The sequence below is a fragment of the Athene noctua genome, unplaced genomic scaffold (assembly GCF_965140245.1).
Source record: "Athene noctua unplaced genomic scaffold, bAthNoc1.hap1.1 HAP1_HAP1_scaffold_31, whole genome shotgun sequence".
Classification (NCBI taxonomy): domain Eukaryota; kingdom Metazoa; phylum Chordata; class Aves; order Strigiformes; family Strigidae; genus Athene; species Athene noctua.
In genome coordinates, this window is record NW_027437536.1 from 2,374,631 (window position 1) to 2,388,585 (window position 13,955).

A 13,955-nucleotide genomic window follows, 5' to 3' on the forward strand; every position below is an offset into this window, starting at 1 on the left:
AAACATAAACAGTTTAATTAAAAAATATTATGTAATAAATTAATAGTTTTATCTCCTCTCTGAACTGAGAATCTTTATCTCCTTTCTGAACTCAAAAGTAATTAATCAGCCTTTATATTCCTAATAGTCCCATAATCTGTAAATATAAAAATTCATATGCAAGAGGAAGTAAATGCCGATGAAGAGTCAGCAGAAGGGAAGGAGAGGCGCTCTCTTTAACCCCTCGGAAAGATACTACACCAGTGCAATGAATGCAGTAAACGTCACAGCAGCTCTATAAATTCAGATGTTGCCTTTGAATACCTCTGCTGGCAACTGGAGTCCTGCATCCAGCATGCTGTTATCCCAAATGTCATCCTACTGGAGGAAAGGCTTAAACACACCTGTAGGTGATCAAAATAAAAGTTAGAGGAAGATTAAAGATTGCTGAGCATACTTCAGAAACACCTGGGCAAAGCCTGGAAGGGAACAAAACTTCCCTCTAGCTCTTGCCAGACTTCAGTCCAGGTTTCTAAAAGCCACGCCTTGGCTGGCTGAAGCCAAGAGGAACGTCCAAGGAAATTCAGTTTTGGCTTCTTAATTCTCTCTGAAAATTGTCCACGCTGGTCTGTGACAGACCCCCAAGATGATGATGCGTGTATCGGGTACATGTAAGCCCAAGGCTGAAGTAATTTTTGCAACACAAATTCATAAACTTAATTTTATTTCCATTTTGATTAAGAGCAACACACTGTAAAAAAGTAGTAATTTTTTAAAGTGTCTTTCCTTCAGATAGAAAAATCTTTTCCTTCGTGTATACCCAAAGATGGAACATAGGTAGCCATTCCTCAAAGAAATGAGCTAGAGCATAGAGGTCACTCACCCCAAATGAAAATTGTACAGAAAAAAGAGATGATGAGTATCGGAAACGGAAGCAATAACATTTCTAACAGAATATCTTTAATAGAAAAGCAAACCAGTTATTTATTATATAATTTATAAGCCCTCCACATCACCTCCTGGGAGGAATATTTCCAAGAGGGATTTGCTTTGTGTCCGTAGAATAACTACGGATATGTTTTGACTGAAAATGCTGAATTTACCAACAGGGCCTGACAACGAAAAAAAAAATATTACAGAAAGCAGTGATATTTAAGTGAGATGGAACCCACATTCCTCTTTTGTGGTCATACGCAGTAAGTATGAAATATAACTGGATTGCATCTGTACATTTGATGGAGTATCTCTTATTTATTGCAAATGTATTTCATGCGAGGTAACAGTTCTGTCTCCATTCATCCTCTTCAGAAGATACTCCTAGTCTCTGTGACAAGAATTTCCAATTCATTCATGGCCAAATACTGCCTTTGGGTTTCTCGGAGTTCATGTTATGAAAAGGAATGTTTCTCTGCTCCAAGAGCAGTGCCTCCGATTCAGTGATGGGATGCACTGAAAAAATAAGGTGAGAATCCAAAGAGATGACAAGATGACAAAACTGTCTGAAAGGAAAGGAGCATTTTTCAGTTTCCTCTTTGTAAATGAAAAACATACATGCACAGTGTGAAGAAACACACTGTGCCTGAGGTACGTGAAACGTGTCAGCCCGAACATTTTACAGTTTAATGAAGAATATTTTTCAGGAGGTGTGGATAACGTATATTCTGTTTGCTGGGGGAAAAGAAAAGTCTTTTCCTTTCTCGATGTAACAGTCCTATCCCACCCCCATTTCCCCTAGCTCTAGACAACCAGCACTGGGATATCTCTGCACTGTGAATTAGGAGGAGTATGAGGGTTGGGGTCGGGAAGCTCCTTTCCCCCACAACCGCCTGTCCCACACTCGGATCAGCCCGGTGATGATGTTAAGCTTGGGCTAGGGTTTGGGTTTAGACATCGGAAGCTTTCTAACCCTCACGGCCGAGGGAGGATTTCCTCGGAACGGTGCGCTCCTCGGCACGGCAGTTCCCACACGCGGAGAGCCGGCTGCCCTTAAACCTTAGCAGAGGCCTCGTTTGAGTGCCGCATCTCCGGGAAGGACGCGGACAGACATCCTTGAGGGCCAGGTGGCTGAAGGGCTCGGGGCCGGGGGTAAAACCAACCAAGCAAGCGGCGATTCCTTGGGCAGGAGCGTCCCGAGGGAGAGCGGGGTCCTCCTGCTGGGTCTGCCTGGCAAGGCGGCACTGAGGGGAGCTCCCGCCGGCTTTCCAGAGAGCCGGTTCTGCGCAGCCGAAGGAGCTCCGGGGCAGAGCCAGGCCAGGCGGAGCGGGGATCGGGGAGCAGCGTTCGGGAGGCTGCCAGGGAGCCCCCGCCCCGGCCCGCGCTCCTCGGTGCGGCAGCCAGGCGGGAGCCGGCCGGCGTTTCCCCTCCGGAGCGCCGGGGACGAGCGGCAGGACGAGGGGGTGGCTGGGGGCTCCGGCCCCTTCCCTCGCGGGGCGCCCCCCGGCCGCCTCCGCCCCCCGGGCCCGGGCGGCCGCTGCAGCGGGGGCGGCCCCCGCTGCTCCCGCCGGGGCCGGCCGCCCCTCAGCCCCCGCCTCCCCCGCGGCGGCCGGCCGGGGCTCCAGGCCGCTGGCTCCGCCCGCACCGCAGGGCTCCGCCGGCAGCTCCTCCCGCCCCGCGGCTGGAAAACGGCGGCGCGGCGGCGGGGCTCTCGCCCCCCCGCCCGGCCCGGCCGCCTCCCCCTTCCCCAGCGCCGTGACCCGCCGGGTTCCCGCCGGAAGGGAGGAGAAACGCGGCGGAGGTGAGGACCCTCCCGGCCCCGCTCCCGCCTGTGGCGCTGCCGCGGGCCTCCCCCGTTCCCCCGGGGGCCGGTGTCCCCGGGCTCGCCCCGCCGGCTGCAGCCCCCGCCCGGCGGGGCTTTGCCGAGGGCGAGGTGACAAGTCGTCTGGAGACGCCGGGCAGCCCGCGCTCGAGTCAGCCTCGCTCCAGAAGCTGCCTCTCCTCTTCCTCCTGCTTCTGGTTGTCTTCCCGACGGCCGCTCTGCCCGAAGAGAAGAGGCCTCGCAGTTATTTTGCCGGCGGTCTCTGCTCCCCCCCGGCGGCAGCTGAACAGGATCCGCTTCCAGCGCCGGATCCGCGGCGGGAGCTGCGCAGGGGCGGAGGGAGGCGATGCCCGCGGCTCCCTCATCCTCGGCAGAGGAAGGCTGTGAGGCTGCCGAGGGAAGAGGCTCTTCCTGTTGCAGGGAGTGCGATTTTCGGGCAGGTGAGGGCTTTCCCCCGCGCGCTGCTGTCCGCGGAGCCGTTTCGCGCTCTGCTTCTTCCGTCCCTCGCAGACAGGGGGGGTTGTTCCGCGGCGGCGGTGAGAACATCCCCGCGGGAGTGAAACGGCCCCGGCCTCGGGTGGCTGCGGGCGGGGCTGTGCCGAGGGGCCCGTCTGGCCTTGGAAGGGTTTCATCTTGATCGGAAGCTTTGTTTAGGGGGTACGGAGAAGAACACTCTGTTATTACTGATTTGTGTCCGCCGCGGTTCTTGGGCTCTGCTGGCTGTGAGGAGCAGCTTGCTTTTCCTATTGACCCCCAGCTAAGCCTTGTGGAAGCAGCGTGAGCAGGAAGCAGGGCGTCTCTGGGTGTGAGTAGAGCCCAGGTGGCTTTTAGGAAGGAACTGTAAATCCTGGGCGCGCATCCCTAGAACGTGAGAGCATGGCTTGTCAGTGACAGGCGGCTGGGTCCGGTGCGTGAGACCTGCGAGCAGTGTCAGCGCTGAGGATGCAGGATACACGACCGGCAAGCAGAAGCGCTACAGCTGGCAGTCGCTCCTTCGGTCTTCCCAACAGCCTGCTTGGTGGTGTGGGCTGGGAAGGGTATTTCTGAAGGACTGGGGTGACCCAGTTGCCACCTAGGATGTGCTGGCGTTACCAAGTACAAAGATGCTCCTCAGCCAACTCAGGGTATTTCTCTGCTGAGCTGCAGGAGTGAGAGGGGAAAGTAGTTGTAGTGCTGCAAGGGGATAAAATCTGGTTTCGAGCTAGTTGAGCGTTGGGATTCACGGGCGGTGCCGTGCTGTTAGAGGCTGTTTTGGGAGGGATAGCTTCTTTTCGGTGTTGCTGGTTTCCTCCTGAGGAAGATGAATATTCAGCTTGGTTACACGTGTTTTACATGTCTTTGTGTTGTTGAAAACGGGCGCTTCTGTACACTGCGAGACTTGTGCTGTTTTAGTTTTGGCTGCTTATGAAACTTTGAGGTTGTGGAGAAGTGATGCAGCAGTTACACAGTCCCAAACAGAGATGGAGGAGGCACTGTTAAATTAAGCTGAACATCCTAACGTATGAATGTTTTCCCTTCCTGAGTATTTGCCAGGACCAGTCCTGGAGTCTGGTGTTGGGTCAGTATTGTCTGACAGTGAACAGGAACATGTGCCTGTTCCCAAAGAGGATCATGGCTTGAACTGCCGTCTCAGTGATACATAGATGGAGTATACTTGGTGTGTGTGCTTCACTGGAGCAGAAATAACAGGGAAGTACCTACTGTCGCTTCTGTTACTTGTGTCGCAGTGGCGGGAGCTCAGAACTGTGTGCATGTAGAGGTACTTGTGTGTGTATGTGTACAAAATGTGTGTATATAAAATATGCACAGGTGTATATGTAATATGTAAATAGACCCTTTTTTTTCCCAGCTCCTGACTAGTGTGTGCCTGTGCACAGCTCGACTTGCTTCACATCTCCAGTCCCAAGGATTTGCTGGCTGTGATGCAGCGGGACGAAATTACTGTGACGCAGCTCTACCGAAACTGTGGTAGGATGCAGGTGTGTTAAGAATCTCTCCTCCTGCTCGACCCGTTCCGCCCTGCACGGTGGGGTTTGTCGATGGTGGTGGGTGTCCAGCATGTGGGTAAACTGAACTTACTGCCTTAAAGCGAGGAGCGCTGCTGCGTAGTGCAGGGGCACTGTCTGAGCAAGCAGTGGTGAGCGTGACTCAGCTCCGCTTCCTGAGAGAATTGAGGCCTCGGCGCGCGGGGAGGTTGGATGAGGAACGGGGGTGGAGGTACTGGGATGCTGCAGTTACTGGAGTAACATCTGGGGAACCGTCCGCAACAGGAACCCCTCAGCTGAGCTGAAGTAGCCTTTTGCCGCTCCTGGTGCCGCGTATCCTTCTCCTTCGTCTCAGCGCCTGGCGCTCTATTCCGTCTCTCGCCCCGAGCCGGTGGGGAGGGCTGTGGTGGGGGGAGATGGCCACGTGGGTGTATGGCTTCCTCAGCAGGGACCTCGGGGGCTTTCGAAGAGCCCCAGGAGCTGCTTCTGTCCGCTCTGTACCCGCGGTGTCCCAAGCGGCTGCGGAGTGTGGCTGCTCAGCCTCCCATTTCCTGCTTTCTGCGTGACACGAAACTCGTAGTATTGGTGTTCTTCCTTGTGCCAGTGGAGAGGAGACGTAGTGAGTTGCTTTAGGAGGCCTGTGAACCTGAATAGCGCTTCGGGGACAGCTGAAGTTGCTCTAGTAACTTCTGATCCTCTTGGCTTTTGCTGTGGTTTGGCCCTTCTCCTTTGCACTTGAACCTCCAGTGAGAGGTGGGAGCGGTGCTACTGCAGTTACTGCAAATGCCATATTTAAAATGCCTTTGTGTTCAACGGTGTATGCAGACATGGAGTCATTAGACCACTAGTGTGATGGTTTAATCCGTTTTTTTTGGTAAATGGTGAAATAGAAAACTAGTGCCATCTGTGTCTGTGCATGGTGAGCTGCAGGAGAACTTCCCTGCCACAGGGCTCGTGCTCTGTGTGAGATCCTGTTAATTTTCAGGCTGCTGACTCGACTTTGCTCTGCTGCTCTTAATGAGTCACTGCAGAACGTGGATGGTCGTGCCCGTGCGTGATCAGTAAGCCCGTGCGGGCTCTGCCTGGCAGGCAGGGTGCTCCTGCCTTTGGACAGCTTCTAAATTCAAAGCCTTGATGGAGAAAGGGCTGGACATCTGTTGGTTGAGTGTTGCTGCTTCAGGACAGCATGGGATGCCTGGGCAGGTGCTTCCTAATGCCCTGTGTGGGGTCAGGGATAACGTGTATGTCCAGGCCACTAGCACTGTGAAACTAGTCGCTGCTTCTCCGACTGTATACGTACAGTTTCTGCACTTCGGTGGCGTATCAGGGTGCGCTCACGCTGCCCCCGAGTGGGCACGGTGCTGCAAAGTACTTGAGACGGTACCTGTGGGTCTCGGTGCTTAGCCAGTGTCCTGACAGCCGCTCAGATGCGCTCTGTGCTGTGTAGGGTGTGTGTCCGCACCTGCATTCATGAAAAAGACAAAAAGCAGTAAGAAGCCAAGCAAAAACCCCCGCCTACAAACTAAACCAGTTCTACTGTGAGCCACAGCAGTTGGGAGTTGCTGTGGTTTTGCTTGTTCCCGGTGCGTTTTTGTTGCGTGTTGAGACAGGGCAGATGATAACCAGCCCGATTTTCGGTGCTTTGGCCAAAGTCCATCCTGTTTCACATTTCGAGGTTTGGGTGTTTTAGTGCCTCTCTAAGACTGATCCCAGCCATCCGGCTTTTCAAAGCCCCCATCCAGGGAAACCTCCAAAACCCCACGTTCTCCTGAAAACTGCAGGTCTGCAGAGGACATCTGTCTTCGACCGGCTGGGAGCCGAGGCGAAAGCGGACACGGCCACAGGAGGGAAGGTGAGAGGACGTGGGTTTTCAGCTCCGGCTCCGTGTAGCCGTCGCTCTTGGCAGCTGGGCCAAACCCCACCGGGATCCCGGCATCAGGGTCCTCTCCCCCAGGATTATATCGGGATTTGCAGCCTCCCGCTCGCCGCGGAAGGGCTGAAGGAGCCTTGAAATAACGGGGCAATGGTGGGGAAACCCCTGGGAAAAGCAGGAGGGAGCCACCAAAGGCAAGTGGATCCCCAATCCCTGGGTGATCCTCATCTGCGCTGCTATTTTGACCCCTTTAATGTGGGGGCGATACAGGAGGTTTTTTCTCTCCTCTGGAGCCAAAAAGCTCATCACGGAAACCTTGGGGGTGTAAAACAAGTTGCAGACTCAGCCCCTCGAGACAAATCCGAGGGAATATGATGTTATGGGTGATGCAGAGACCTGCTTTATAGCCTAGTCATTAATTGCCGCAGGCAGCATTTTGCATCGTTACATCCCAAGAGGGCTGGTATCCATCTGGTCTCCATCCCAGGGGCAGAATTCGGGGGCAGAGGGGCAGGGGAGGGTAAATGGGGGTGCGGGTGCTGACGGGCTCCTCTCACCTTGTCTCCCAGCCCGCGGGGGTCTTCAGCAGACTGGGCGATGCCTTGGGGACCGATGGGGACAAAGCCACCGAGAGCGACGACGACTGCTCCGTGCTCCAGTACGCTGGCGTCCTAAAAAAACTCGCCAAACCTCCCCCTAAGGAAAGCTCTGAGCCGGGAGGGACCGTCAAGGCGAAAGCCACCAGTTCGGAAGCCAAACCGGTCCCCGTCACCGCAGCCACCCAGCGACCGGGTCGCAGGAACGCCGCCGGTAGCCGTACGGCAACAAAACCGTCACCGGCGTCGTCTAAAATCGGCGGCGGCAGCGTTGTGGCAGTGCCGGTCGAAGCGCGGGGTGGTGACGGCACCAGCACGAAGGATAAAAGCGAACCCGAATTTTGGGTGAGAGTCAGAAGGACTTGGGGTCCCTGGTGCCCCAGATCATGGGTGCTGGGGGGTCCCTGGTGCCCCAGGTAACAGGTACTTGGGGGGTGGACTCTTGGGTTCCCCCCAGCCAGAGGGGGCTCGTGGGGGCTGACGGAGCCGCCGGGGCCCTGGCAGGCAGCCGCACGCCGCACTACGGCTCGCAGACGCCGCTGCCCGATGGCAGCCGCACGCCCGCCCAGAGCGGCGCCTGGGACCCCAACAGCCCCAGCACCCCCTCCGGGTAGGTCCGGGGGTCCCCCCGTTTACCGGTGTTGCCTTTAGGGTAAGAGCTCACTTGGTAAGAGAGAAATCCCCTTGCGTTCTGGCCGGTCCTCAGAGATCAGAGGGGCGAGGGGCGGCTGGACTTGTCCCTTAATAGGTGTGACATGAAATTGGTATTAATATACCAGTCGGGACTGGGACCCTGATCCGAGCCAGCCCCAGCAGGCACTCAGGAGAAACAGTCAGATTCACGGATAGCACGGTTTGTTTTCATGCAGCGTTGACAGGTTCCCTGAGGCTGCCTGTGATAAACGCACAAGCTGCAGGTTGGCTCTAGAGCACTACAGCAACCGAGAAAACCCAACCCGGAACGATTGCAGTCCCACACACACAGTTCCCGCGGATGCACTGGGCGTAGCCCCCTCTGGGGGGGCGAGAGCACGAACCCGTGGGTCTGTCCCTCCGCTTTGGTGTCGGGTGGTCGTCCCTCCAAGTTGGGTGCAGGCTTGGGGTGCTATTTGTGGTGGTAGGTCGGGGTGAGCGGGTGGGGCTGGAGTCCAATCAACATTCTGTCAATACTGACCCAGTTTCGTGGTGCCAAGGGGCACGGCGGGCTTCTGTGGGAAAAGGAGGGAGGACGGGAAGCAAGATGGACTTGGTACAGTGGGTGCAGGAGAGAAGGGAAGGTGAGCACAGAGTTTGTGTGTTGCCACAAAAAGTCATATTTGAAGGGAGCCGAGCAGAGGAGGAGATAAAATCCCGAGTAAAAGCCTGGCTGGCTGGCCGGGCCCAAAGAGCTGTGGGGAAGGGAGTTAACTCCAGTTTACCACCAGTGGCGTCCCCCAGGGCTGGGTGTTGGGGCCGCTCCTGTTTAACACCTTCACTGATGAGCTGGACGAGGGGCTCGAGTGCCCCCGCGGTCAGTTTGCAGGTGACACCCAGCCGGGTGGGGGTGTTGGTCTCTCGAGGGTGGGGAGGCTCTGCAGAGAGACCTGGCCAGGCTGGAGCCATGGGCTGAGCCCAGCTGGGGGAGTTTCACCGAGGGCAAATGCCGGGGGCTGCCCTTGGGCCACAACAGCCCCAGCAGGGCTACAGCCTGGGGGAGGAGTGGCTGGAGAGCTGCCGGTCAGAGAGGGACTGGGGGGGTTGAGAATCAGTCGATCAATCCATCAGGGTTTAGCCCCACGTTCCCCCCACCTCCCCACACGATTGCACAGGGACGCAGCCTCAGTCTCCTCCCTGTCCCCTTTCTTTTGCTGCAGGTGGCATCAGCCCGTGGCCGCAGGAGCCGGCCGAGGCAGGAGTAGCTCTCTCTGGCCCCCCGCCCCCTCCTGCGCCCTGGCAGCACCAACGTCAAGGCCAGCGACATGAAACAGTCACTTTTATCTTGGCGTCCGGGATCAAGAACAAGCTCTGCCTGTAGGAGAGCCAGCCCCTCTGCGAGGCTCTCAGACATACCCTGCCACCCCCCGGGACGGCCGCAGAGCCTTGGCTCTCCGGCTGCGCCAGTAAGGAGCGTTTGCCCGGTGCCGGCGGCGACCCCCCGATGGAGCCTTCGTGCCCCGATGCTGCTCGAGGGCCACCACCTCCTCTCGAGGGGCCCGAAGATGCAGCCACCGAGTCGGGGCCGTCCCGGTCCGGGGCGGCTCCTCAGGAGAACAGGCACCCGCCCTTGTACCCCCCCACCAGCAGCAGCGGGCCGGGGGGAGCAGGTGAGTGGGGCCGGCGGGGGGGCGGGAAGGGGTCTGGGGGGAATTGAGAGGACAGAGGGGGCGGGAAGGGGTCTGGGGGGGAATTGAGAGGACAGAGAGGGTGGGAAGGGGTATGGGGGGGCACATTAAGGGCTGAGAAGGGACATTGAGGGTGAGGAGGGGTGGGAGGGGGGACAGGGAGGGGCCTGGGGGGGATGGGGGAGACAGGGATTGAGGATGGGCTGGACGGGTTGCCGGAGAAATGGAGGGGACAGACAGAACTTGGGGAGACATTAAGGGGACCCAGGTGGCTGCAGGGGACTTGGGGGGGTGTCCCGCAGAGGGGACCCCTGCCCACGCCCTGACCCCCCCCTCCTCTCCCCCCAGCTCTGCCCTCCCAGCTGCACCCCAGCCCGCTGGAGCCCTCCCTCTCGCTGGTGCCCGGCAGTGCCCAAGGAGGGGGACCCGAATGGGTGGGGGGGTGTGACGAAACTCCTGTGCCCGTGTCCCCCCGTATCCCTTTTGGGGACCATGCCCCCCCATCCCCCCAAAGCAGCGTGGCCTCTTGGGGCAGCGAACAGACCGAGGAGCCGGCCGGCGGCCGCAACACCTTCAAGGAGGAGGGCAGCGGCATGAAAGGTGGGGTTTGGGGGGTCGTTTGGGGGTGGGAGGGCTCATAGGGACCTGCCACCCCATGTCACACTCCTGTCCCCCCCCAAGATGTCCCCTCCTGGCTGAAGAGCCTGGGGCTGCAGAAATACACGGCGCTTTTCTCCCAAATGACGTACGAGGAGATGATGACGCTGACGGAGCATCACCTCGAGTCGCAGGTGACACGGGGTGTCGGCCCCCCTCCATGTCCCCAAATGAAGGGGGAGATACAGTCCCACCCTCCCTGGTCACTCTGACCCTGCTTGTCCCTTCCTTGTCCCTGCAGAATGTCCCCAGGGGCGCGCGGCAGAGGATCCTCCTCAGCATCCAGAAGCTGCGGGAGCGGCCGCGCATTTTCAAGGCGATGGAGAAGGTGGGACGGTGACAGGGTGGCCCTCGGGTCCCTTGGGGTGGCCTCGGGCAGGCCCTCAGGTCCTCAGAGGTGGCCCCGGGTGGCCCGTGTCCCCTTCTGCACCCCAACGGCAGTCATGGGGTATCCTTGTTCTCTTGTGTCCCCAGGGGTGGCACAGGGTGTCGCCAAGGGTGGCACAGGGTGTTCCTACTCCCCCTTATGTACCCAGAGATGGCACAGGGTGTCCCCCGTGTCCCACTGCCTCACGGGTGGCACAGGGTGTCCCCAAGGGTGGCATAGGGTGTCTCCCATGTCCCTCATGTCCCCAGGGGTGACCCAGAGTGTCCCTCATGTCCCCAGGGCTGGCACAGGGTGTCCCTTGTCCTCAGATCCCCAGGGGTACCCCCCACAGCCCTGACACCCCTCCCCGTGTCCCCAGCAGTGGCACAAGATGTCCCTGGTCACCCCTCCCTGTGTCCCCAGGACTGGGGGGGGGGGGTGGTGGGGGGGTGGCCCTGATCTCCCCCTCAGTCCCCATGTTTCCCCCCCTCTCCTTGACACTCCCCCTACTGACCACAGTACGTCCTATGGGGGGGCAGCCTGTGTCCAGTGCTTCAGGACCTCCAACAGATCATAGTGACCCCCATTAAAGCCAGCAACGCCGCAGCCCCCGTCCCTTACGGGGACATCCCGAGGCTGTTCACTTGTGTCATGGGCAAAGGTGAGACACCCCCCCACACCCCAATTTCTTTTTTGTGGGGGTCCCATGGTTCTCGGGGGGGGTGTGTGTGGAATCAGTGTGTCTGGGTCCCTCCCTGACCCCCGACACCCCCCAGTTTGCATCCAGTTCCTGACGTCGCGGCCGGACAAGGAGAACATCATCAGTTACCTCGAGCTCCTGGAGCAGTGCATGATCCATGAGGTATGGGGGGGGCTGTGGGGACTTTGGGGGGCCTGTAGCCTTGGGGGGGAGCTATAGGGCTGTGTGACCCCCCCATGTGCCCCCTTGCCCCCCCAGGCGTTCACAGAGACACAGAAGAAGAGGCTCCTCTCCTGGTGGTGGCAGGCCCATTGGCTGCTCCGCAGCTTCTCACTCGGTGCGGATCAACAGCTCGCCCCAGGCCCTGCTCGCCCTCCCCCAGGGTACGTCTTGGGGGGGGACACGGGCCCCCCCAAACCTTGGCGGGGGGGAAGACAAAACCTTGGGGCAACCCCTGAGTGGGGGGAGGAACCTGTGCTCCCCCCCTCCCCTCCGCACCCCCCATCCCACTAGGGCGGGGGAAGATGTTCTGGTCGTGGTGTGGGAGGTTTGGGGGGTTCAGAGTGCCTGGTCCCCTCCCTAGGAGGGCTGGGGGGGTCGGGTACAAATCTTGGGGCCCCCCCTTACCCCAGTTTCTGTTCCGCCCCCCCTCAGAGCGTCCCCTCCCCGGCACGGACCTGGAGATCAGCCCCACGCCTGAGTCGCTGTTCAGCATGGTGGAGCAAGTGCTGGGCGGTGAGGGGGGTTCGGGGGGGCAAAGGGACGTGAGAGGGGTCCGGGGATGTGGGGGGGGTCCAGGGACAGGGTGGGGGCACGGGGGGAGACAGAGCCATGGCAGGAGGGAGTATGGGGGACACACACGGGGACAGGGTGAATTTGGGGACACGGGGGAGGATGGGGAGCACGGGGGGGGCGCTGGGGGGGGCAGGAAGGGATTTGGGGGAGGGGAGGGGTGTAAGGGGATGTGGCCCCCCCCAAGTACCCTCTGACACCCCCCATCCCCCCGCAGATGGCTCAGACAAGACCTCACCATCTGATGGCGCCGCCCCCCCTCCCCAAATAGGGGGGTCCCCAGCATGACCCCTCCCCCCATGACCCCTCCCCCACTCCACGGAGGGGTGTCACCCCCTCCATGACCAGTCTCGCTCGGTTCCACCCCCCCCACCCCCAAAATAAGCGGCGGGGAGGGGCGGTGGGGATTAACACAGACACCCCCTGCCCCCCCTTTACCCCCTCTCCCCCATTTTTGTCGGTTTTCACCATTTTTAACAATCCCAAATCTTTGCGGTTTTGATGGGTTTTTCAGTTTTTATTCCTTTTCTCTTCATTACTGTATCAGTACCCCAAATGATATTAACGTATATTAATACACATTAATAATATCATTATTATTTACAGCCCAAACTGAGGGACACGGCGATGCCCCCCCTTCCCTCCCCTCCCCCAGGGTGGGGATGCCCCAGGACCCCTCCCCCGTCGGTACAGCCCCCCGCCCCCCCTTTGTACCCGCAGCGCCGCGGCCCTTTGCGATAGAAAACGTTATTTTAGACACAAGTTGTTAGGAATAACTTTAGTTCCGGCTGTGGCTACTAACCCTGACTACGTTATTAAAGAGAAAACCAGAAACACCCCCCAAAGTGCCTGGTTTTTCCCCAAAACGGGGAGGGGGGACACGCCGCTCTGTCGCTGGAGGAGTCGGAGGCGTCGCTGGGGCTCTCGTCGTCCTCCGAGGCCTCGCTGGGGTCAGGCGGGGGCTGTGCGGGGTCCCCCCCTCGCTGCCCCCCCGGACTCTTCCTCCTCTTCCTCCCCCTCCTCCTCGTCGCTGTTGCTGCCCAAAATCTCCCCCGGTCACGAGCGGCCCGGGCGGTGTCACTGCCCCCCCGGAGGTCCCCCCAGCCACCTTCCTCCTCCTCCTCATCTTCGGCCTCATCCTCTTCCTCGCTGAGGGCCGAGCCCCCCCACCCCGCTCGCTGCTGCTCCCGGAGCCTTCGGCCCCCTCCTCCTCCTCGCTGCCCTCTCCCCCTTCGCTCTCGCTGCCTTCCTCACGCTCTTCGTCTGGAGGAGGAGGAAGAGGAGCAGGGGAAGAGATTATGGGGGAGGGCGTTGGGGGGGCCCCACACATTATGCCCCCCCGGGTCCCCCTGTTTGGCTGATTAGGGATATCGATTAACCTCCGACAGCAGAGTGGAAAGAGCCGGCGTCTTCTGCTGCAAATAACTCCAGAGTGTGGGGAATAATACAGAGCCCACGGAGTGAGACAAGGGAGAGCAGTGCAACCAGGAGAGCACAGGGCAACGCCTCAGAGCATCCCTGCCCGAGAGAGAGCACAGGGGTTAAGGCAGATCCCTCAGCCCTTGCCCCCGCTGCCAGCCCCCAGCCCCGCGGGCAGCCCCGGTTCCAGCGAGGGTTTGCAGAGCCTGGCCCGGGCAGGGGGAAATCCTACGCGGTGCCTCTGCCCGGAGCTGAGGCCTCCAGAGGCGCTGGGAGCGGGCACGCCCTTGTATACCAGAGATTGACAAACCAGAATAACTGGCACCTTTGTCTGGCCCAGTAAATTTCATGTATCATTCTCCTGTTGGATTCCACCCAAAGCCTGGCCAGGGCTCGGTGGCTGAGACCAAAGGAATTTCTACCAAGCCGGAATACGTGGGTCCTCAGCCTTGAACAAGGATGCGAAAGCAAAGTTGGATACTTTGTCTCCTGATACATTCCGTACAGATTA

At 59.0% G+C, this 13,955-nt stretch overlaps 2 protein-coding genes across 3 annotated transcripts in view; both read left to right on the plus strand.

Annotated features, from left to right (window-relative positions):
* Window positions 1-2,601: 2,601 nt before the first annotated feature.
* Window positions 2,602-13,955, plus strand: part of LOC141974085 (protein Smaug homolog 2-like) — a 93,426-nt gene continuing 82,072 nt past the window's right edge. The window contains exons 1-8 of the mRNA XM_074933336.1: window positions 2,602-2,713; window positions 4,584-4,713; window positions 6,451-6,571; window positions 7,162-7,533; window positions 9,042-9,491; window positions 9,858-10,109; window positions 10,191-10,300; window positions 10,408-10,494. Of these exons, the coding sequence (XP_074789437.1) occupies window positions 9,326-9,491; window positions 9,858-10,109; window positions 10,191-10,300; window positions 10,408-10,494 (615 nt within the window). The 5' untranslated portion in view covers window positions 2,602-2,713; window positions 4,584-4,713; window positions 6,451-6,571; window positions 7,162-7,533; window positions 9,042-9,325. The remainder of the gene's footprint in view (window positions 2,714-4,583; window positions 4,714-6,450; window positions 6,572-7,161; window positions 7,534-9,041; window positions 9,492-9,857; window positions 10,110-10,190; window positions 10,301-10,407; window positions 10,495-13,955) is intronic.
* Window positions 11,172-12,864, plus strand: LOC141974114 (protein Smaug homolog 2-like). 2 transcript variants are annotated; one of them, XM_074933419.1, is made up of 5 exons: window positions 11,172-11,194; window positions 11,310-11,395; window positions 11,492-11,616; window positions 11,888-11,968; window positions 12,243-12,864. In XM_074933419.1, exons 2-5 carry the CDS (start codon window positions 11,391-11,393, stop codon window positions 12,311-12,313), a joined length of 282 nt encoding a protein of 93 aa, XP_074789520.1. In that variant the 5' UTR covers window positions 11,172-11,194; window positions 11,310-11,390; the 3' UTR covers window positions 12,314-12,864. The 2 variants fall into 2 exon arrangements, with proteins under 2 accessions (XP_074789520.1, XP_074789519.1); XM_074933418.1 differs by lacking the exon at window positions 11,172-11,194 and having other exon boundaries at window positions 11,247-11,395.

Coding starts and splice junctions, on each gene's coding strand:
- LOC141974114 (XM_074933419.1), top strand. Junction 11,617..11,887: donor CCTGCTCGCCCTCCCCCAGG/GTACGTCTTGGG, acceptor GCCCCCCCTCAG/AGCGTCCCCTCCCCGGCACG. Junction 11,969..12,242: donor GGTGGAGCAAGTGCTGGGCG/GTGAGGGGGGTT, acceptor ATCCCCCCGCAG/ATGGCTCAGACAAGACCTCA.